The 24465-nt window shown below is 49.4% G+C and overlaps 1 protein-coding gene across 3 annotated transcripts in view; it reads right to left on the reverse strand.

Annotated features, from left to right (window-relative positions):
- CDH23 (cadherin related 23) overlaps window positions 1–24465 on the reverse strand; it is a 212794-nt gene that overhangs the window by 140856 nt on the left and 47473 nt on the right. For all 3 annotated transcript variants that reach the window (XR_007507256.1, XM_049810212.1, XM_049810211.1), the window contains exons 4-6: window positions 20730–20872; window positions 17477–17524; window positions 17145–17237 (exon numbers count right to left, since the gene is read on the reverse strand). Coding sequence is in view for 2 of the 3 variants with exons in the window: in XM_049810212.1 (XP_049666169.1) it covers window positions 17145–17237; window positions 17477–17524; window positions 20730–20872 (284 nt within the window). In the remaining variant the exon portion in view is untranslated. The remainder of the gene's footprint in view (window positions 1–17144; window positions 17238–17476; window positions 17525–20729; window positions 20873–24465) is intronic.

A 24465-nucleotide genomic window follows, 5' to 3' on the forward strand; every position in this document is an offset into this window, starting at 1 on the left:
ACCCAAAGGGAAAAAAGCAATAGAAAATCGACCCCGATAAAAGATCTGTTAACTGAAAGCACTTTCGGCATGCCAACCCAAAATATACGGCCTGCAACAAGAAAGCTTTGCGAGAGATATCCCTGCTGGAAAAAGACAGCAAGGAAGAAGGGAGGAAATGTTCGGGGTCCTCCATTCACCATTACGGCAGAGAACATGATATGACCTACAAGGAACAGGCTCTGAAGCAATCAGACATGCCTGTGGACCCCAGGACCCCAAAGACAGATGGTCTCAAGCAGCCCGAGCATCTGGTGGGAGCACGGGTACCCAGGATGAGAAGAGACAGAGCAGGAGTACGCCAGGCTGGAAGCAAGCAAGATCTATTCTGCTACTAATTCCGAAATCAGGAGCAAAGGGACTTGGGGGGAAGAAAAAAAAAAAAAAAAAAAAGAGGGGGAAAGGGGCAGTTTTTCAAGCAGGGGCAGTTCCATGGCATTGGCCATGAGCAGCTGTACTCAGAGCCCATGGAAGATAGAAACCGGGAGTTGGTCCTACCTGTCTACTGTCCAGGGCAAAATACATTTTGTCATCTTTCCTCTACCTCCATGACCTGGAGACAAGTAGAAACGCTGTCTCAGGCACCCCGGCCAGCCCTAGCCATGCCTCACCGCCTCCGCTCCAACGTCACACGGATGGTGGGCACCGGGAGCTGCTCCACCAACTCCGCAGCTGAGGGATGCCCCCACTCCTTGCACAAGGCAAAAGGAGGGGAAGAAAGAAGATGTCTAAGGAAACCGAGGCAGGCAAACCCAGAACAGCTATCGATGCCTTTATCCAATCCTTTCTTTAAGAAGGAGCTGCAGGAGCGCAGATACTCCTGATTTACAGTGGCGCAACTTCCTTAGTGGAGACCCTGGTTCATCCTGGAGCACGCACAAGGAAACGGAGGACCACCATCTTCTCTGTAAGTCATCCTAAGTGCTGGGGGTGGCAGTCCCACTGGTCTTCCCAGAGATTTGCACACAGCAAACGTGAAGGAAGGAGGCTGCCACAGAGCTGGCTGAGCTTTTCCTGCCAGCTCGGGTTTAAGTTCACCTTAAAGCAGGATCCATTTAACTTTGTGTCAGATGTGCTAAGAGGATGCAAATTGTTGCTACTTCATCTGGTTTGATTCCATCTTATCTGGCTGTAGTCACTTTTCTGCAGGACTGGGGGTCAATCCCAAGGCTTTGGAGGGAACTGTCATCTTCTGTCGTGTTATTTTATCTGGGTTGTTTTAAAACGTGATGCTCTGATGGAACAACAAGCACAGCTGTGACAGACCTTCTGCGGGTGGTGGAATATACGGTCACAGGAGCACATTGCCGGTGGATTTCAAACGTGCAGCTATTGTTTCACCTAACACCAGCTTGTTGTCCTACATGGACCAGGAGCAGCTGGAAACTTCTGCACAACCCACCAGCCCCACCAAAGCCATGACCCCACCTGGGACCCGAGGAACGGCAGCAGCACAGCACCATGGCACACAGAGGGCTGGCAGCTCACAGCAAGAAACTTCTCCTAACAGAGAACCCTTGCTAACTAGCGATGAGACCTGCTCAGCTGGAACATGGAGTACGGCTTTTATTTTATCCCCCCTTCAAAGCGAGGAACTTTCCTGGGTAGCTCAACAGCTGGAGATTCACGTGTCCTCCTGTAAAGCGTCTCTGCTCATTATTTGTAGGACATCGTTACAACCAACTGGTCTAAGGAAGGCCAGGAAGGCTACAAACTACACCAATTTTCCCCAGGTATGGTAATGGAAGTGCCGTAAACTGGAGAAAGAAAAAAGGTGTGACAACTCCTCAGAGTCTTGGTGCAGAAAGACCTAAACCAGAGGAGACCGCTCTGCATCAAGGCTGAAACCCATCAGCCCACAGTCTGGCATCCCCTATCCTCCCCTGGTATTTAAGCTGCGGGTGGGAAGGGAAGCATCCACATTCCTGAGCTTGCACGAAAACACTCATTGTGACAATTTCTTACCCTCCCCACAAATGCTTTAAGACAACTCTTGAGCTGAGTCTGGGGTGGGCAAAAACTAATCCCATCAACCCTGACGTGTCCAGTCATATCATATTCCTAAACCCACAGCCAGGCAGGCAGATGTTTCAGCTGCTCAAAAGGAAGCACACAAGTTGAGGTATGGTGCCTGAAACCAGCTTCCCAACGCCTGTCCGGAGCCCTGCACCGAATAAAAGCTTCAGTCGCAGTGGATGGCAATGAGCAATACCACGTTTCACACGCCATCCGCATAGCACACCTAGGAATGGGGTTGCAACATGAAACACATTGATGAAGAACCGATGTGACACTCTTCTAGCAAACTCCCGTGTCCAGGAACAACATCCTACTTCTTACAACAAAAGGACAGAAATCCTATAAATACATTTACCCTTTGAAAAACATCTCTTGACACCAAATCAATGGAAATAACCTGCACCCTTTTCCCACAAGACGCTGGTAAAGCACTTGCTTCAAGCACAAGGAGGGGTCCCATGTCCCACTCCCCCTCTCTCCCAGTGCTCGTCACTCCCTCCATTCCCGGCTACACTGTTTTCCAGAAGCAAGAGCTCCCCAGAGGATCCAAACACCCCACCAAATGGATGGGGAGATAGAGGAAAAGGACAAGAGCAACTTTTGCCAACTGTATTTTTCCGAACTCGTAGAAATGGAGAAAGAGAAGAGCCAAGCCTCCTTGGGAGGCAAAGCCTTGAAGTTAAATGTATCATGAAAAAGAAAACTTCTGTCACTGCTTAAAAAGGTTTTTGACAGGTCTTCATTTGTAACCCACAAACAAATGCAGCTTCTCATGCTCCATGGACTCTAATATCACTTCATAGCAGACCTGAACCCAACTCTCCATTGAAAAGCCAGAGGAGCGACCACATTAAAATAGCTCTCTTCACTGCTTTTGGGCACGCCAGAAATCTTTCATTTCAGGAGCTGCACCTAAGTGCCTGGGAGCACAACCTGAATAGAAAGAAACGGCTGCTCAAAATCATTTCAATAGCTTTGGGTGGACCAGTTGCGGTTTAGTCAAGCCTAACAAACAAGGCATTTCATACAAGACAGAAAGAAATAGTGCTTTGCCCTATTTAAGCTACAGTCAAGTTACAGAAGCACCTTTTGTGACTTAGTTGATGAGAGAGACTGGCCATAACCCAACGGTTCAGACCTGCATGGCCATCTAGAGTCCCCCGTCACCTGGGAAAAGGGGTACAAAAAGCAGAGAGAAGAGTCATCCACCACACACCAGGGTTAGGGATAGAGGAGAGAAATAAGGACCCACTCCAGACATAGGACATCGAGCAGCATGTGACGTAGCAGGTGGGACAACCTCCTCCATGCCTTGCTCTGCAAGAAGGTGGTTGTTCAGGGAGGCAAACTGAGCAGCTGAGGTGAGAAACCTTTGCAGGCAGCTTCTCAACACGAGCGGCCACGGCAAACTGCCTCAAAAGCAACATCTGATACAAATGAGCATGATGCCAGAGTGGCACCGCCACAATGCGATACTGTTTTTGACAAAAGCCTGCACTTCAGCAAGTGGGAGATGGCCAGCAGTCACAGGCATGGACAAACCAGGCCTCATTTCCAGAACAGAAAGATGAATGGAAACAAAGAGAAGGCCATCTTCTAGATGATGGAGATGCTGAAGGACCAACATCACGATGACAGCCCAGAAGATAAGGACAATACAGCCACTGGTCACAGCCTCTGCTCTCAATTTGGAACCTCAAAACCAGCTACAAAAGCACTGACTGGGAAGCAGGCCCTGGCTACCTGCTCCACAGCTCACACCGTTCACCCTTGCTCATACATTTAAAAGTTTAGCCAGCAGGACCTATGTGCCCAAAGAGTCCCTTTAAGAGATTTACACACCCAACCAAGCCTGGAAATCCATATTTCATCTGCATGATGTGAGCAGAGCATTTTTGCCTCTTGATTTTGTGTTAATTTTGGTTCCTCACTGTCTTTCTGCAGAGTTCCCAAGATTTCACGTCAGCTACTAACTCACCCCTCCTCCCAAAAGCGGGACGAGAGGCTACAAAGCCCAGGTTTGTCACCAGCCAGAGGAATCCTCTAGAAAGAAAACCTGCAAGAGAGAGATAAGAAGCATCTCCTCCGCTCATCGGAATTCAGGGAAAAGACCAAAACAAATATTAATGAGAGGCACTTAACTGCGCCTGTTCAGCAATCAATAACTCACGACAAGGTACACAATTGGGCCACGCACTTCACACCGTCGCTGTGCTGGAGATCCAAAACGGAGGGGTCTTCTGCTAATCCCCTCCTTGCCGTCGCATCGGCAGCTCTCCAAGACCCCATTCCCTTCCACGTGTTCCCTCCATTGGAGAGGCAGGGGACCAGAGCGCTGACTAACATCTCACAGTTGTGTTTAATAATGACGTTCATCCCAACTAGCCACGTTCCTTTTCTTTTTTTTAATTTTATTAATCTAATCCTTCCAATTATTCAAGGATAGCACCCATTTGGCCATGCCAGTGAATGGTCCGGAGCCTTTCTCCACACATGGGTGGCATTTGCACAAGAGGTGTCATGGGAAAGGGGCATGGGGATGTTTGGTGGGGCTCCGCTCCGACGTCCTGCACGGATAAGGGGTGCAGTGGAAGGATGTGACCACAGACGGATGCAGGGAGATGCCATCCAAGCTGCAGAGACTCATTCGGAGAGCAGACCGATGCCTGCAAGAATGAAGATTGCCGCTCAGGAACCTATTTACCTTTCCGTGCCTGTTTCACACAAAACCTTCATCTGTCACTAGTCCGGCTTCTCCTCTACGTCACCCCTATAGGGACGATCTCCTACCCCTGCCCACAAGCACTGGGAACAGGAGGGTGACCGAGGGTACCAGGCCGAGGGGGTGCTCCCCCTGCCTCCCGCTATTCCAGCAAGATTCCTGGGCTGGTGTTTGAGGGCGCTTCAGCAGGTCCCGCAGCACAGGCTGTGGGAAGAGAATGGCTTTCAGCTCAATTACCCTTCGCATTCCGATTCCATAACGCTCCAATGAGGCTTTTTAACCAATGCTCCCCCCCAAAAAAAGCATGCCTGCCGCAGCCCGGCCTCAAGCGCGAACGTGCAGAAGGGATGCGACTTGCTGCTGGCATGAGGCTTGGCTCTCCTGGCCCTGCCGCCCACCTTCCCTGAAGGTCTCCTCTAGGCTGCCTTCTCCTTTCCTTACCAGGCACCCTCCTGCCAGGGATCAGGCTCCTTTTTGCTCTTCTTCCAGCCTCCGCTTGCCTCTTGAGCTCCCAAACCCAAAGTGCCAGATGCACAGAGGTCAGGCTCCTCAGAGATGCACATTAGGTGCAAGCAGAAAACACCATCACTGCTGCTTGGACCACTGACACCCCCGTATGCCCCACAAAGACAGGTCAGCACAATGCAGCCACTTATACCTTTTTTTTTTCCCCCCAGAGGTGCTCACAACAAGAAAATAACATGGTGAAGGTTCGCTACTTCGTACAACTAAAAGTGAAAAAAATAGACCTGCCATCTTCCAGAGAAGAGCCGACCTCCTCCTGACATCATCTGAGCAGATCAAAGATGACGTTGCGAGCACGCAGCGAGATGCTGATTGAGGGACCGATGATGAAGCACGTGCTCTGGAGGTGCAACCTTACTGAAAAAGTACCATTTGCCCTGCAGATAGGGATAGGTCTTGCGTTCGAGGCCCTCAGAAATGAGGTCGTCAAGGGAAAGTCTTGCAGAGAAGGTCCCCTGTGATACGTGGTGGAATACCTGGCTGGCCCACCCACGGTAGGATGATGCAAGGCTTCCAGCTTTCTCTCAGCTCATTCCCTGAAGCTCACACAGCCCTCGGACCTGAGCAGGAGTTTGTACGCAAGGTAGGTGTGCTCAGAGGCAGAGCTGCAGCTACGTCCCACAGGGCAGAGACAGCCCCACTTGCCTGACACCTGCCCTTTAGCCCCAACACCCATTTGCCCGCTGGCTGCAAGGACTGGGATGAACCACGGTGCCGTAGTCCTCAGGGGCTCGTACCAGAAGAAACAGCCTCTTTGCAAAATTTCCTTCCCCAAACGCGCAAATTATATACAGGAAAACAAAATATCCACCTGTCCCGCTATTTCACCAACCAGCTGAAAATCCCTGCGATGCTTCACGGGCCATCAGCTAACCACTGCAGCGGAACAGCTTTATGCTTTAACCCTCTCAGCCTACCTTAAAGGTGAGGCACGGGCAGCACATCTCAGAGAGGGCAGCGTTTTCCCCTGGGAGGCTGAGAAAACTGCACATGCACATCTGGCCGTGTGTTCCCAGCACGTTTAATAGAGCGATTTCCCAAGTGCTGGCTCAGTAGCTCGTGACCCGCGGAGGTTTGGGGTCCTCCAAATCACACACGCAGCAGAAATTATTCCCCATTCAGATTGCTCATCAAGGTCTGGTTATGGTACGAAGCAAAGGTAGGTCCCTCTTCCTCCAAAGCTCAGAGCACTGCGCTCTCAACTTACCTCTAAATAAAGATTTACTAATCAGGGAAAGATATTTACATCTTCCACTCTTGGTAATGAACTGAGAATTGCTAAAAAACATGCCTTGGATGAGCCTACCAGTTACAAACTCCTTTTTTTCCCCTCCTTAAATACCAGTATGAAGGTAGTGCTGGTGGCCACCCTAACACAAATAGCCAGATCCCAGGTCATCTAAGCAGGAGGTGCCTCCAAACGCGTATGAGCAACCAAGACTCGGCACATGCAAGCTGGGCAGGAGGTGGCCGACTTGATTAATTATCTCCTCTTCTCCCTTCCCTCCTTCCCATTACCTTTTCAAGTTTGATTTACAATTGCGGGCCAAGCCTAGCTGGAAGTGTCTTATCAACATGATGAAAACCAAGGCAGGTTTGAAAAACAAGGAGGCTGTCAGTATAACCATCGCCTGAGCTTGGAGGAGACGGGTGGGCTGTGGCCGAATACACCACGCTGGCACCCCAGCAAGACCCCCGGAGCATCCTGAATAAGGTCGATCCCTCAAAAGACAGGGACAAACAACTCCCATCCCTAAACCCAGGGGTGGGTGACGGGCTCTGCGACACAGGGCAAGAGCCACCAGCTCCCTCCGTCCACCCGCGTCCCTCTTCACGCTTCCCTTCGTTATTTGGAGACGTACTGCATTAGGACACAGAGCCTGGCTCGCACGGCTATTTGGCGAGACCCTTTGCACGCACGTGCAAGTGCGTGTGTGCACAAAACTGCCTCGCGAAGCTGCTCATGCTGAAAAAAAAAGAGCAGAGCCTGACATTTGGAGAGCAAGGCAGAGCAGCAGAAACACAGCAGGAGCCGGGAAAGGGGTGGCGGGGAGGCAAGAAAACCGCAAAAGCGTATTTGCAAAGCTCATTTACTGCACATTTGCTCAATTCTGCTGCTCAGAAGGGAGCGGGCCTGACGGCAATATTGCAGCAGTGGAGATGATCTCCATAGATGCCCAGCAGCTCGGCAGCACGCCGCCCCGGGTCAAGCCTTCCCACACAACATCCACTGTCTGAACCCACGTCTACCCAGATTTGGTTTGCACCCTCGTTTAGAGGGAAAGAAAAAAAAAAAAAAAAGGAAAAAAAAAAAGGCTTTTCAAATCTCCTGTAAAGTAAATCCTGGAAATTAAAAACTTTCAGTTGTGGGGTTTTTTTTTTCTTTAAACAAAATTGCCTTGAACCCTATATTCAGTTTTCCTGCTCTCTTCATTATTCACACTGACGAAATAAATCAACCCCGTTTTAAGTTTCAACAGCAATTAATGGTTGAAATTAAGCAATGGCTGCCTAATACTGATTGAAACTTCTTCCTGGATCAAATTTCTTCCATTTGTAATGAAAAGAGTTTGAAACTGGTACAAACAGTTCAGTTCACACATAAATATTTAAAAAAACATATAGAGAGACTGATTTAGTTATTATTTTAGCACAAAGTATGACCAGCAGGAGAAAGCTTATTATACATGGCTGTCACCGACACATTACAAACTAATAAAACACAAAATGCAATTCTGAAAAAGAAATTGGAATGAATCTATTGCAAGAGTGATTTTTATTGTTCTTTTGAAACACTATTGCTGCCCAGCTTTGCTGTCAAAATGGCAACATTTTTCCTAAATATTTCCATCTTAATTAAAACCAGCATTTTTATTGAAAAAAATGCTTTGGCAAGCCTCTTCTGCCAGCTCTAGCTTCACCTTCCCTAGCTGCACTGAGCAAGGATGCTAACATGTGCCCACCTCGTAGGTCTGCTGCTGAGCTCAATTATTTCAGGTTGAAAAGAGCCCGTATACCTAAAATGGCAGCGGCTGGGGCACCATCCCCCAGCACGGTGCATTTGAGTATGACCTTAATCATACCTTAATTTAGGCAGCACAACTGAAAAAGGAGCCCGAAACAACAAACCGCATGATTACGCGAGTAAAAAAAAAAAAAAAAAAAAAAAGAAATTTAAAAAAACCACCACCACCACAACACTTTCAAGTGAAGGCTCTTCTGCTGCCTTGCACCAAGCTGTTGCTACCCGCACGTTGCCTTTGCAGCCTGAATGTGTTAATAAACATTTCTACGGCCAGACACGCTCCCGCTGCTGACTTAAAAGATGATGTACAGAGAGGGAGGTAAACAAAACGGGGATGCAAAGGGAGGGGACGCGGCCTTTGCTGGCTAGCACGAGATAATAAGTTACGTCCCAGGCTTCTGGGAGAATATCGTAACCAGAGGAAAGAGAGATAAACCAAAACCTAATTGCTAGCGGGTCACATTCATTAGCTCCTCGCTCCTCTGGCCGTTTCTGGCAGCAGAGAGCCCTTCCTCCTGCCGGGGACGTGGAAGAGACCTTGAAGCCATCTGCTGCCCAGATGTGTAAGTGTAATTATACCGAAAGGGTTGGGCTCCAACGCCCCGGGCGGGCGCTTCCAGTCCCCTGGAAAGGAGCAGCCTTTCAGCCCGAGCCTAAGTTTCTCTTGCTGCAGCAAGAGATGCTGCAGGACCACAAGCCATCGCTTCTGCTCCGGAGGAAGATTGCCCGGTCTGAGCAACCCGGTCGCTTGCTGCCAGCGGGACCGAGGGGATCCCGAGGAACTCTCATCTGCCGTCCCGAGCTCAGGCTTCATCCTGACCTCGGGGATGGGTCTGGGACAGACACCCGCAATGAAGGCAGAGCTTTGAAAATCAGCAAGGGATGGGCAGATGCAGGGCCTCAGCACCCATATGAAGAAACTCCTACGGGGCACCCGAGAGCGTGCCGGTGTCCCGGGACTGCTCAGGAGCTCGGCGAGCGAGGATGTTGTTCCTTGTCCCCATTTCTTCTGAGAGAAGCGATTCCCGATTTGTCTCAGTTACCTTTCCCCTCTTTGTCTGGGTGCCCCTTGCTTGGAGAATGCTTCTGTACACTTTCTCTTCCTCTACCCCAAGATTATTTCTTTGGCTCCGGGAGTCTTATTTTCCCAGCACGACGGCTCCTCCACAGAGGCACCGAGTTGCTTGCTGCCCTGCCCTAGCTTTCCTTGCAGCTCTAAATCTGCCGGTTTCTCCCCTTTCTGGTTTCCCCTGTCCCCCTTCGTCTACCCCAGCATTATGCTGGTCAGAACAGCATGACTATTTCTAATTTTCAGGCTGCCCCCCCTCCCCTCCCTTGCTGCAGTATCCTTCCAGAAAGAGCCCAAGTTTTGCCTGGTGGAAATGACTGTTATCTCCAGGACACTTTACACATTACTTCCACGCCATTTGGAGTTTTCCGCCCCAGTAGTTTCTGTTGCGTCTCTCATTTCACTCCTCGGGCACGTGTTTTAAAGGACCAGGGCCTCCTATTCATCAGTGAAGCCAGACAAGCGACAGGACTGCTAGAGGTGGAGACTTTCTTTCTCCCCGAGACGTCACTCAAGACCCTTTGACGTTCTCCATCTGGCGTCACAGCACACGCATCAGCGATAATGACAAGAAACTTGCACACAGATGACCTTCAGCGGGAAGGATGCTTCCAGAGCTGAGCCCCTGCTTCATCACACAACAGCTTTCTCCGTGCAAGGAAAGGAGAGACCTCCACAAACCTCCCAGCCCCGTGCAACCCCCCGTACCTAAGCCACGCCACTCAAATCCTCCACGTCTTATCATACGGATGCAGCATGACTCTTTAATAAGCACCCGACCCCTTGAAAAAAAAGTTTCTACGTAAATCCCGCAGACGTCTCTGATGTCGGCTGCGCAAACCCTTTAGCCCAAATGCCGTTTCACTCAATGCACTGCAGCCCGTTTCGTTTAAGCGCCTTTCTTCGGTGCTGGCAGAAAAGAGCAGGGAGAAGATGGCAGCCGCTGCCTGGTGCACTTCCAAGCTCTTGCCCGCAGGAACTGCCAGCATCTGAAAGCCAGAACAAATGCCCAAGACAGCGCCTGAACTTCCCGGCACTTAAACAGCCCCTTTACGTTTTGCTTGCACGTGGAAAGTGGAGATCTTTATGAATATTTACAAACTCGCCCAAGAGCCGCATGTACCCAGCGTGCCAACACACATGGCATCCCACCCGTCAGAGGAAACTCAGCCTGATGACTTGTGCATTATTCACATCCCTCAGTCCCTATCCACTTGCTACTTTCTCAGCTCCCCTTCTTTCTGCTCTTCCATGCCAGTGCAAGCCAGGAGATGGCCTCTCGATGACTGATGAAAAAGGGCATCCCACAGCACTGCTGGCAAAACCTCCGTGTAAAGATACGTTTTAACATTCAATCTTCCCGAGCAATATAGAAATAGCCCCATCTTGGCGGATCATGCAGGCTGGGGTTGAGAGAGGAGGGGAGAAGGCATGATTTCTTTGAGGGATATTATATTCTACCTAGTGATTACAGAGCAGATGAAACCCTCTCAAAAGAATTATCTCATCCAGCTAAAAGATGGCTTTTTAATAGATGGACAGCACACCTGCACTTAAGACTATTGAAGGGAAGACACACCCTTCACAATGTGTCTCTGCCTCCACGAGTTTGCTGGACAAAGTTGGAAAGTAATTAAAGGTTGCTCAAAAATAATAATAACAAAAAAAAATATCTGGAAAGGAGAAACATCGGAACAAACGCATAGTGACCAGCTCTGCGAAGCCAGAGAGATGGTATAGAGATCTAACCTGTTATTTTGTCAGCCAACTATTCCCTCAGGGCTGACTGAGGCTGGCTTTGAAACTCAGCAACAATGAACACAGTAAAAAGCGAGGCTGCTCGGCAAGTTTGGTAAATGTTTCACCTGCGGCAGATTATCACCACGTACCTGTGCAACAGACACCCTCTCGCTGCGGCGAGCACCGGTCGAAACCTCACCTGCCGCTTCAACAGGCACCGGCGGCGAGAAATCACCCTCGGTCCCCAGCACCGGCCGTGCCGATGGGATACCAGGGTGGAGGGGAGATGGAGATGCTTCCCTACCCAGGAAAGAGAAGCAGCTTGCTTCTGGCCAACAGTGTTTAATGAACACAGCTTGAATTATTAGCTAACTTTTTTGTTGCCTCTCTATGAAATTTAAAAAAAAAAAAAAAAAAAAAAAAAAAAGCCCAAACACCATAAATAGATAAATAAATAAATAGCATCTGAAGTGCTGCAGAGGAGCTCGGTACGCTTGCAAATTTTGTGCTCACAAAGGTGGCGGGGGAAGCGGAAGGCTGGATTTGGTGGATAAGTTATTCATTGTAAATGATTTGTGCCGTTCTAAAATCCACACGGAAGCATAAGGGCAGGGAGAGAAGGAAAACAGTGAGCGGGGAAAAGTGGGTAAAAAAGAAGGAAAAAAGGCAAGGAAGGAAAGCAGCCAGCAATGATTACTGGCCATTTTGCAACATGGCAGGAACATCTTTCTTATCAGTTCTGTTATCATCTCCTTCAATTTAAAGGCTCTTTACTTAAAGGAGGGAGGGGGCAGAAAAAAACGAAACACCAAACCCAAAAGGTGTCTGGGAGCGTGCAAGGGAATGGCTAATGTGGCTGAAGTGGGAGCTCAAGCTCATTGCAGCTGCTTCATATGCACAGCATCAGGCCTCGGAGCCATCGCAATAGAATTATATGAGCCCCTGAAGACTCCCGGGCAGGATGGCAGGGAAACTGATGTAATTACCGACATTATTACCATTTAAAGCAAAATAATAATTTTAATTATAGCCAGGGCTTTTGGGGCTTTCTCTGACCCTCCCTGCCCCTGCTCACCATCTAGCATGGTCTGGTTTCAGGCTGTGCAATGGGACAAGGCAGTGACTCTTTCTCTCCCCCTCCCCGTCAAACGCTTTTCTGCACAATTAAAAAAATAAAATCATAAAAGCCACTATTTCAACTACACCACCATATTAAGGATGGAAACGGTGACCAGCAGCTTGTGAAGGCTCAATCCCAAAGGCTACTCCCTGAGCAGAAGGGACTGCTGTCGTTGGTAAGTGCCTGCCTGCCTCCCAATTAAAATAAATTGGTAAATCAGGGCTGAGTTCAGGAGATGCGATACCTGCAAGCTGGACTGTAGTTACCTAGCCGATGCTGCGTGCTGTCCAGAAACTTCCTATTTTTAAACTCTTTCCCACAGCCCTGCCTTTTACCAGAGCTTGCTTGAACACCAGACAAGAGGAGCACATTCCCAAACTGGATGGTTGTGGTTCGTCACTAGATGCAGTGAGTGCCTTTTGAAAACAGAACCCCGTTACAATTACTATCTCCTGTCAAGTTACAGATACCTTTCCGTGGTGCAACTGTCATCTTGTGAATGGTTGGGGCTCTAAATGGCAGTCTTTGGCCCAGAGCCTGGCTGAAGACAGCTTTTTGCTGGAAGATGTTACCCCGTAATACATATTACTTCATAAATCACTCCGCGTGTTAAATGTAAGAGGACGAATGAGGTGAGGAGAGCACCGAAGGAGCGAAAACCTCGCTAGAAACCTCCTGAGGGAACATTCAGCAAAGAAACCGACAATTAAGGGACTTTTCTGCCAGCACGTGAAAACTGCCGATGCTCCAGGGCCAAGAGAAGGGCACGGACGGTTTGAACTTGATCAGCAAGCTCAAGATTTTGGTGGATCACGGGGGAAAACAGCTCTTCACAGGAAGCTACCAGACTTGGTTACCACACCACGCAATGGCCTTCAACGTTTGAGGAACCTCAGCAGGACCCATGACGTGGTCCTGTAGACTGTGTAGCACCTGGAAGGAGCAGAGGCAGAAGAGAGGCTTGCAGAGCCGTGCCTTTTAAGCATAAGCTGAAAGGTTGCTCGCTCCAAAGGCAAACGGAGGGCTGTGTGCCCCAGAAGGTCTCATGCTTGGAAGGTGGGAGAGGAAAGCCTAGCAGGCACGCAGGGGGGACAGTCCATCCCAACCCCAATGCCACACCAGGTACCGCAAAACCAAGGCGGGGGCTTGGCTCCTCTTCACTCGCTCGCTTCACGTAAAAGCGTTGAACTGTGACAATCCAACAAGACTGGGTTTCCTACAGATCCAGTCAAATGGAAAAAGAGATTAGATAAAGCAGATCGGACTTGTCAGAAACTGAGGCATCGCCACAACAGCCTGCCAAGGGCTCAGCAATATCTCTCTCCTGTCTGAGAAGCCAAACCCTGAGACTCCTGGAAATATGGTACCCTGGGGCTGGGTGAGGATGAGGAGGGGTAAAAAAGAGCACGTGCAAGAGGTGAACTGCAAGGGATGCAACCAAAAGGAGAACAAACCCTGAAGGTCAGAGTAGCAAGCACATGAGCGGCTAACTAATGTACTACAGCAGCACCACAGGGCACAGACACAGGCACACACGTCCTAGCAAACTGGAAAGCCATAAAAGTCTATTATAGCAAATCAAACAGCAGTCAGCATGACAGCCATTAGCCTGAAATGAATACACGAGAACTTAATGAGCTCTGTCGAGGCCAGCTTGGTGAATTAAGTTGCCAATTCTAGCAGGATTCCCCTTTTCTTTACAGACTTGAAAGCGTCCGCACCGCCTCGTTGCCTTTTGACAAGCAAATCACGGGGCGCCCTTGCCCAGACAGGACGGACGATTACGCCGGAGCAACGTCCCTCTCCCGGCACGCGGGCCCTCACTCAGCTATTCCAGGCAGGTGCCGGGGATGCGATTAAGACACAACAAACGCAGAGGACCAGTGGCATCAGCCCGACACAGGAGCGATCCCCGGTCTGGGTAATTGGAGCTGCTGCGACATGGCAGAGCCCATGGTTAAACTGGGCATCCTCTCCCCCCTCCCCACGCTAGAGAGGAATCGCAGCCTGCAGCCCGTGCCCAAATAAATTCCCATTCTCAAATCAAGCGGACTGCGTAAAACGCCAGGACGGGTATTTAGAGGCAGTATTGTTTTTAAAGGTCAGTTTACTTCATGTTCCATTTATTTATGCACACTCTTCTTTTGACTTTCCTAGTGCCACACAATAGCAGTGAGGTTTAAATAGCCTTTCTGTTGCTGCTCCATTAGCTAGGACAACTGCAAATCGATATATCCATTTATCTCAAAATTAAAAAGAGAAAAACCCTCATTAGCTGCCAATTCTGTGCAGAGCCAGTCTATGCAAAGCCGCACTAGCACTTCTGCTAGCCTCTTCCCCGTCCCCAAGCTCCAGCCCCTGATTATTCATTAGCTATAGACCCTTCGGCTTTGGCTGGGCGCTCTTTGAGACAGATTTTGCTACCCACACCCTCGCTGCTCACCCTAGCCCGAGCTGTCTGGAGCATGGGGGTGACCTGGGGACACTGTCGTCCCCTACCATGAGCTTCTGAAGGCACATCTCCATGCCACATCACCTCCAGCTTCGAGTACTTCTGGATAAGCAACAGGGAAAACTTGTGGCCCAGCAAAGCTCTCAAAGCAAGTGGGCATCTCTTCCTCAAGAGCCGTGCCAGCACTTGCAGAGTAAGTTCATTGCTCACATCTCCCGTGGGCTGTAGCCCTTGGAGGGTCATGCTTGGGTGGTGGGACCCCATCCCCTGCTCTCGCAGCGCCTGACAAGGAAGGGCACTTTCCCCGGCAGAAGAACAGAAGCGCCTTCAGGATGCTGGCTGAGCAACAGGTTTGTGGCTCATTACTTCTGATCAGTGCCCTTGGTTAAAGATCACGGATGGAAACTGGAAACTGGCACTCGACGCCTTATAATTAGATTAGGCCGACCTCCAGAAAAGCACAGCTCCGAAGGCCAAGTGGCAGAGCGGGCGCACTGGGGGGAAGCACTGGGCTTGCTCTACCCCAAACAATTAGACGGTCCTGGAAATCCCGTCCCAACAGAACCACGGCTCACGTGCAACGCAGTGTGACATGAGAGAGAGAAGCTCTGGGGTTCAGCCTCCTTTTCATTTATTTTTTTTGTCCAGATCGCGTGCTCGCAGTTCCCTTTCCTTGGCCAGCCTTAATTTTCCAAACTAGCGCCGAACCGTTGCCCTCCCAGCTCCCCAGGCTTGACGCAGGTTAAGATCAGAAATGTGGAAGGCTTAAGGTTTGCAACATCAGCTCTTAGGGCAGAAGCGACGAACAAGAAGAGATATGGCACAGCTGCTCTGGGTATATAAACACCGAGGCTTAACACGGCACCAGTTCCCGGAGGAGAGACAGAAACCCACTCTCCATCTCCCTTTTCACATGGAAAAGGGAGTCCTCTGTACCAGGTGCTGTAAATAGCAAAACCAGGGGTAAATCTGAGGGCAGGGGAGAGGAGACGATTCTCCTTCGGTCCTACCGACATTCCTTTTGCTTTGCAGACCTCTGCAGACAGACCATCACCAGGAGGTGTGGCAGCAAGGCAAGACGGCCACCCATCAGCTTCCAGAGGTCCGAGCAGAAAGGCGAGAGCGAGGAGCAGCTCATGCAGGTTTTGCCAAGTCATTTCTGCACCGCTCGTGCTTTAAAGAGGAGAAGAAATGACTCTGACCCAGTGTCATTCTCAAAGGGAGGTTTCAGATGACTTGGCGCAAAGATGAGACTAAAACTCCCAGCTCATACATCACAAGCAACTTAATGAAGAAACCTCATCCTCACAGCAGAGGGACAGGGAAAGATCAAAGCCCAGCACGGCAGGGCATCAGCAGCCAGCATATTAAATAAACCGTTGTAACACAATCGTTTGTACCTCTCAATTACCGAAGACTGCTTGATTTCACACACACAGATGCACACTTGACCTCCTCCACACCCCGAGGCATGCTCTGGGAAAAACGGGCTCTGCCCCGGCACCAGGGTGCAAGAAGGAGAGGTTTCCTCCACTGGAGGACATGAAATGCCCTATTAATCCCCTGTTTCAAATGTAATACCCTGACCTTGCCTGCCTAGCACCAGCATCCACCTTTCACTCCACATCTTTAAAGTCTAAATTCACATCAGATCTGGAAGTTCCTGGCGTATTTCTGCCAAGCTGAGCTCTAGGTGAAGAAGCTCTTCCTGGTGATGTGACCAGGTGTCACCTCCTTTGCAACGGCCAGCATGGAGAAAGAGTGGCAGAAGGTTGTGGAAACTCTGTCGTTGGGAGATATTCAACCCTTGGCTGGATAAAGTCCTGAGCAACATGATCTAACAAGAAAATTCTCTCTGCTTTAGTGGCAGCTTGGGCCAGATGATGTCCTGCGGTCCCTTCCTACCTATTTTATTCCTAGGACATCATGGGACAAGTTCTGCTATGGAGCTGTTAAAGGAAACCACCAGCAAGGGCAGCAGCCTTTGGGCAGGACTCTGCCAGAAATCAGGTGTTTGGAGAAATAGCTATTCCTGCCTCAGGTCACCTCTGTGACAAGGGCTGCACATCCCCTCTTGCTCAAAGGAAGAAGAAAAGAAACAGATTCCCATTTACAGCTATTCTCAAACTTCACATTGGTCATGGGAAAGACATCACCAAGGCTGTGAAGACTAAGCTCCAAACCTCCTCTTCCACCTGCCTCCCCCCAACACCCAAAACACGGCCACTTTGCTTCTGCCCGTCCTCAGGCAACAATAACTTCCAGGCATTTAATCCTCCTCCCAACCCCAGTGAGGGTCCAGGGCGGGAGGACGGTCCTGTACTTTGGTGGCCCTCACGCAACCGGCTCTGCGGTGGCAACCAGACAGCAAGCACGGCCACCGAGGGAAAAGCCAGAAGCCAGGCTGTGCGGCGAGGTTGCGGCGATCCCTACCTCTGGGATGCGGACGCTGTAGGGCTGGTTGTGGAACCGCGGGGCGTTGTCATTCACGTCTCCAACTTGGATGTTGACCGTCCCTTTGATCACCTGCGGTCACAAGGATAACGACGGGGAGCGGGGTGTCAGCTTTGTGCCTGGATTTAAAACCTAAAGCAAGCTTGTGGCTCTGTTTTCTGACTTGGGCTTTTGGCAAGTGATGGCAAGCGGTGGTCCTGCTCCCCAGACCCCCCCCGGGGCGATGCAGAAGGTCCCCCAGCAGCCCACGCTCATCCTCTCCGCTCCCCTCTGCCCGTGCCGCAGACCATGAAATGAGAAGTCACACTTACCCCTTGGCTGTCACTGACAGAAAATTCAACCGTGAATTCTGACTTAGTCTGAAAGGGAAGGAGAAGAAAAACATATAATTAAAGATACTGTAGTGTTTATCTGCAGATGGCAGGCTTGGGACTTTTAGCCAATATTATTACATGCAAAATGCTTTCAGGACCTTCAAGAAGAGAAGGGGCGCTTGAGTGCGATTACCTACATTGAGTATAAAATGCTGAGAAATATTAATGCCAGCGGGGCTCCAGTGTATTTCACAGGCACGGGGAGCCGCTCTGCCCTGGGTCAGGAGGGTACGGGGGCTAAGGACCGACTCCCCAGCTAGACACCAAGAACTTTAAACGGACATCTAGGCTAAAGTAGATGAGAGGATCCCGCTGTTTAACCTTCTGCAGCATGCTAGCAGGCACCGGCTCTCTTTGCAAGCCTGCCCGGTCCCCGACACCACAGGCTGCCTGCTTTTAGCAGCGAGAGGGAGTAAGAGCAAGGCACAGAAAAGTAGTTTTCCACCCACAGCGTACTGTGACCCGGCACCATCTCCGACTGCAACATACACGGACGATGCAAAGAGAGAAGAAAGTCTAAAGAAAAAGCTGTGTAATTAGCTTTTGTTCGAGATGACAATACAATACAGTCTCACCGAGGACATCTAAATCTTGCTGCTGCTTCTTTCCCAACTTACCTGCCACGTGGATATCACATATCTGGGAACACTGGGATAAGCCCAGGGTCTGTAGTAAGAACTGGCTGAAATCCCATAAGCCCATTCAAAAAAGTGCCTGTGCGGGCGCCTCTGCCCGTTATTGCTTTAACTAAATTAACAGCTTGGTCTTAAATAGCAATATATCAAAGTCACTGGTGCTGGGGTGAGGGACAAGTGGGGAAGAGGGGATTATTTCAGTGTCAGGACGGGGGGACATTGCTAGTGGAGGCAGACGACTTCTTCCTGACCTTTCTTTTCCACCAGCAATCGTTTCGCTCACATTTTACCAAGGAAGCACACAGGGATGGACAGCAGGACTCGGACCACCACGCCTGCCTGGTACCTGGGTACCATCTGGTGTTTCAGTTCCCCTCGTCCCAGCCATCCCTTCCCACCCCCAGTGCCCCGGAGCTGCTAGAACACAGCAACTTGACGTCTCCAAAGCATCATGCAGGAAAGACTGGAAAGCAAGCTTGAAATGGCTCTCTGTGCTGCAGATTTGGTTGATTTATTCCTAATAAGATCGGCTTAGGGACAGGCAGCAGGCACTGGTGCCCAGATCAGGAGCTCTGCTTGTACCAGAGTAACAGTTCATCTTGGAGAAGGGTTTGGGGAACAGCTCACCAGAGCGTGTACCCCCTCCTGCCCCAGGCCCCCCATGCAAACAGCTGGGGAATTTAACCTGAGAAAGCCCTTCCTAGCTCCTGCCTCAGGGCAACGCTTGCAGGCAGAATGAAGAGCTGAAATACTGATGGAAAGGAGAACCTCTGCTCCTTGTGACATCCCACCCTGCTGCGTCAGCGCTTTTCACCCCTGTTTCCCCCCTGCTCATCAGTACCACCGCGAGGGACAAAGCAGTAGGGAAGAAAGGAAAAACAGGAAATAAACAGCAACCTGTTAAGTATTTAAATTTTAGAAACTTGATAAAATAATGAGAGAAAGCTGCCACATGCTAATTTCTGTCTCCATCCTTCCTTTTAGCACATACTTTTTTTTTTTTTAGACTCCAGGTCCATCTTTGTTTTAAAACCTGCTTTCCTCCCAATCTTCGTGGGAGTAAAAAAATCTTTTAAAATTGTTTTGCCTCCGTACGTTCGCTCCTTCCTCTTTTTCTCTATTTTCCCTTTTCCTGCACCATTTACCTTACTATGACTCCCTCTCCCTTTTCAAGTCTCTCTTTTTCTCCTCCATTGTACAAGAATTGATCTCTTGCTTTTCTCTCCCCGTCACTTTTCTTGTATGGCTTTCTCTCCCCTGACTTTTCGATCGCATGCATCCAGGCCAGCATTCTCTGCTCCCAGCATGTCATCTACCTCCATCGCTTCCCTCCCATGCCATCCTGCTTCCTCCACTATAAATTGCCATTTGCGCCTTCCCCGTATCCATTCCAAGCTACGCACATGTCCGTCTTCACCCTCTTCCACGTATCGCTGACTTTGAGCCCCTGGGATCAGTCGATGGGTGCAGGGTGCTCTCCCAGTTCAGCCCTGCCACGCATGCAAGCTCTGCTCGGCTCCCTCCCTTCCCATCCTCCACCAAAAGACACCTAAAAATCTATTGATCACCCTCCTCGGCTTAAAGCTGTTATTGTAAGTATTGGGAAGCGGGAGGCATTTGAATAAGGGAAGATTTATGACTCATGCCAGCAGCTGTTGGCACGGGGAGGCGGAGGGGAGAGGGGTGAAGAAAAACGCTTTCTTTTTCCAGAGCCTTGCTCTTAACGCTGTGAAATTGGGTTTGCCCTTCCCCAGCTTGAGCAGTATCCACTGTCCTCCTCCTCTGTATCCCTACATCTGGCTGAATCCAGCCTGGACCACCAGCACAGACTGTCACGTCTATTAATGGGTTTTATCTTCACAATGCCACTGCTGGCAAAGGAAGTACTAAACCCAGGCAACCAAAGCACAGGGGAAATTAAGCACGATGCCTAGGTCGTGTTGTATTTTCCCAGTCTTACCAAGCTCTGGTCCAAGCACCTGTGCTATCCCTTCCTCCTCGCACCAGGAATGCAGCAAAGGCCAGGGCTTTTGTAAAACAGGCACCTGGATGGGATACCATCTTTGCACACCAAAACTACCATTGAAAATAGGGGTGTGAAACAGCTTTGAGGCAAGAATCTTGCCAAAATTAGCATCTGGCAGCCTGAATCTACAAGATGATGAAAAATCATGATGAGATTGAATAAGCAGGCATACCTCACATCTCTTCACCCGCTGTTTTAAATAGTAAAGGATCGGAATATAGGTTTAAAGAGGGAGCCTGTAAATTTCCCTGAATGCATAAGCATCCTGCTCTTTAGTAGATCATTTCCATTTATTATTTTCTTTACTTCTGAACTTGCAAATATTATTCTAGGATCCAGGAAAACCAACAAGCCAGATGGAACCAGAGCACCCTGCTTATTCCCCATGTCCCCACTGATCTGGGGACAGTGACAGGGTGCCTAGGGACACACCCTGATGTGGACACACCTGGATTCCCAACTCCACGTGGGAGCAACACCCAGGCCACATCTCAGAGCAGAGGATGATCTCAGCAACAAGTGGCATTACCTCTCTGTCCAAGGGTTGCCTGAGCCAGACAACACCGGTCACGCTCTCCACCGCAAAGAACCGGCTGGCCTCCTCGCCCACCACGCCGAAGACCAGGGGATCGTTGTCCAGGTCCCGGGCCAGCAGCTGGGTCACTGAGGAACCTGGGAGAGATGGGGAGAAAAGAAATTATGAGCAAAATGGGACAGAGAGGAAGAAATCCTGAAAATATTCGGCTTGTCAGGGAACACAGGTCTTCTGCCTTCCTCCCTTGAGTCATCCCCAAACTATTTTCCCATGGTGCTACAATGCCTTGAGCAGCAAGAGGATTCAAGCTGTGCATGGTCTTACTGTTCTCTCTAGCACAGATAAAGCAAACCACAGCTCCTCTCCTCCCTCACCCTTACCAAAAAGAGAAAGTCACATTAGATCTGCAGAAGCACGGCCATCCTGAGCACTAGAGATAGTGGAGGAACCCAAGCCTCTTCTGAGTAAGTGCCTACCAGCTGCCCTCGCGTTCTCCCCCACCAAGGGGCACCACCGGCAGATTCAACAACATTTCCAGGTTAAAGGCGAACATCCCAAGGCCAAGAACACAGACACGATGCCCACAGGTGCCTCGAGGCTCAGGGATTCAGTAGGGCCTGGAGCCAGACACAGAGCTGAGGTTTGTTTTAAACACAGCAGCGGCAGCAAATCCTGGTCTTTCTGGCATACGTGGAACCCACGCACCCAGAGGTCATGAATGCTGCTGAGACATATCCATCGCTACTTTCTGCCAAATCATGTTTGAACCATCTTCTGCAGCATCCTAAATATCCCAGACAACAGAGGCCTTGCTCAGCCATCCCTCGCAGGCATGCGGTTGTAAATGTCTCTTCCTAACGGCACCCGAGAGGCAACCCAGACCCTCTGAAGCTGCTTTGTGGGGGCCCTGTGTCCTCTCTCTGATCTACACACCGCTCCCAGAGCGGGATGACTTCTACTGCTCCAAAAGCAAGGGATGGCCACCACCCTTGGAGCCTCATTTCAGCCCCATAAGAACTTCTTTGAATCATTCTGGGCCTCTCCGTGACACCTCTGAGCACGTTCAAAGTCTGCTGTGGCAGGTTGACCATGGCTGGCTGCCTGTCACCCACCCAGCCGCTCTCAGTCCCTCCTCAGCAGAAGTGGGGAGAAAATAGGAGGAAAAAAGCTGGTGGGTGGAGATAAGGACAGGAGATCCCCTTGGCTGCCTGGTCTTGAGGATGGGGGAAGGGGGGACATTCTCTGCATGAGCCATCTTTGGCAGTGTGAGAGCACTCCATGACACCAAATCATCTGGCCGAGGAGAACAGATGCCAAAATTTCATCCATCTGGGAAGAGGAGGGAAGCTCCAGCAGACCGAAGGGCAAACATGGTGGTGTAGCTCAGCGAGCAGAGCGACCTGGGCAATTATCGACCAGTTGGCTTGACATCCATCACAGCAGAAATAATGGAAAAAGCTGATATGATATTCCATTAATAAAGAATTAAATGATAGGAACATAATTAACGCCAGTCAACACAATTTTATGGAAAATAGGCCTTGTCAAACAAACCTGATTTTATTCTTTGATGAGATTACAATTTTGGCAGATAAAGGTAACTGCAAAGAAATAATAGACTTTTGTAAGGCATTTGACTTAGCACTGTGTGACTTTCTGATTAAAAATTTAGTGCTGTATGACATCGACGAAGCGCACTCGAACGAGGACCCAGCTGCCTGGCAGGTCCCCAAGCCACCGGCCACGGTCAGTGGGATACTCTAACGTGATGTAAAGTTGCTGTCGGTACAAACTCGGGTGACAGCACGGCAAATAACAGGGAGGACCAAGCAGCCAGGTAAAAAGCTTGGTAACTGGGGCTTGTTTAGTAAAAATCTGTTTTCACAACCCTGCTCCAAATGCCCTTGAAAAAAGGTTGGTAGACCACAGCTGCAGAGGAGAGCATCCCAAAAAACAGCCTTTCTGGCAGGCTTGGGGGTCTAAGCACACAAGAAGCTCTTTCCATGCCCTGGCTGGAAGAGCCATGGTGCACTTTGGGCACTCGGAAGAGTGACTCGGAGGGCTATATAGCTGGTTCTGCCAAGACTGCAATTCTGCAAGCTGCTTGGCTGGCTGCATTGCCTTCAGGACTGGATGCAAGAAGTCGTCACAAATTTTCAAGAGGTAGCAAAAACGCTTTACACTTAACAAGGGCTTTAAAAACTTGAGCTGCTTCATTTATGACAAAGAAGAATGAGATGACTCAAACCATCTCGAGCACATTCACGAAGAGGACAAATTAAAATACATAAAAATGACTATTCCAGAGCATGAAAGCACAGCAAGACTCAATGTCCAAACCCAGACAAATTTCTATTTGGAGAAGGAAGAACAGTTGTTTTACAAAGAGAAATTAGAATTAACCACTGGAAAAAAAATTCCTTCCACCAACACAGGAGCGAGTGATGGGGCACAGTCAAAGACATTTTGGACAAAGACCCAAAAGCAAGAGTCCTTATCCAAACCACTGTGATCAGCTGGTTCATCTGCAACGTTCCCATCTCTTTAGTGAAGCCGACACCAGAGATACAAAGTGACTCCCCACTTTCTCAAACCTTGGAGCCTTGATATGAAACAAGCTACTAGCTTGGTTTTATTCTGGAGGACATTTGAAGCCATCCTTAGAAAAGGTTTCTTTCCCCCAGGAAACATGCAAGACTGTGACTGTCCCCATAGCAGTGAAAGCCAGTAACTAGGACAAGACAAATCCAGGGTCGTACCTCTCTATTCTGCCAGATTTAATGGGAGAAACAGACCTTCCCCCTTTACATCTCATTCAAACACCCTAGATCAACAGGGTATCTGCAGTCCCCTCTGGAACCGCAAATACTTCAAACTCCAAAAGGTCTCAGTCGCATCTCAGTGGAAGGGAAATGATCTTAAAAAAATCCTGCAGAATAGGAAAACCACATCCCACCCAGTTCTAATCACAGTCAGGTTTATGGCTTGTGTGCTGCAAACCCACTTGCACAAAAAAAAAAATAAAAAAATCAGCCAGCACATGAACATTTAACTCTTCTCTGTCTCTTTGCATTACAGCTACCTCCCACTCTCAGGGAATTTAGTTCCTAAATTCAGGATAACGTGGAAGGCAAGGCATTTCTGGGCAGAGTGCATCATCCCACCTGCATTTCTCCTTCTGGCAGTCTGCAGACGTGCAGAGTTAGATCCATGTGAAACAGCATGCTGGGCTTGACTGCTGTCTGGTCTGAGAGTATCAAAATCAAGGACAGATTTAGCAGGTAAAAGAAGAGGAAAGGGAAACACGTGAGGAATATTCAGAGCCTATACCCTCCTCAACTTTTCTTTCCTTTTCTTTGTTAGAAACAAGAGACTTCATTAGGACATAGATAGGGCAACTCAGAACATGAAAGTGTAAGCTGCACTGTATCACAGGAAAATACCATCTTAAACAAACCCTTACAAGTGAGGTACCAAAAACTAAGAGCTCTTTCACCCATTCCCTTTCCTGTCCCTCAGTCAGTAATAACCATCCTAAGAGCACCTCTGAACTCATTACCAAAAAAAAAAAAAAAAAAAAGGAAGCATAAAATACAGAATAAAATAACAAATTAAATAGAAGATAATGAGAAACAGATCCCTGAAATAAGAAATGAGGCTTCACAATTGCTTTGTCATTTGTTGTTCTGATTTTTGCAAGCTTTACCCCAGGGGAATGCTAAGTTTAGGC

Source organism: Accipiter gentilis, chromosome 9 (genome assembly GCF_929443795.1).
Source record: "Accipiter gentilis chromosome 9, bAccGen1.1, whole genome shotgun sequence".
Taxonomy (NCBI): Eukaryota; Metazoa; Chordata; class Aves; order Accipitriformes; family Accipitridae; genus Astur; species Astur gentilis.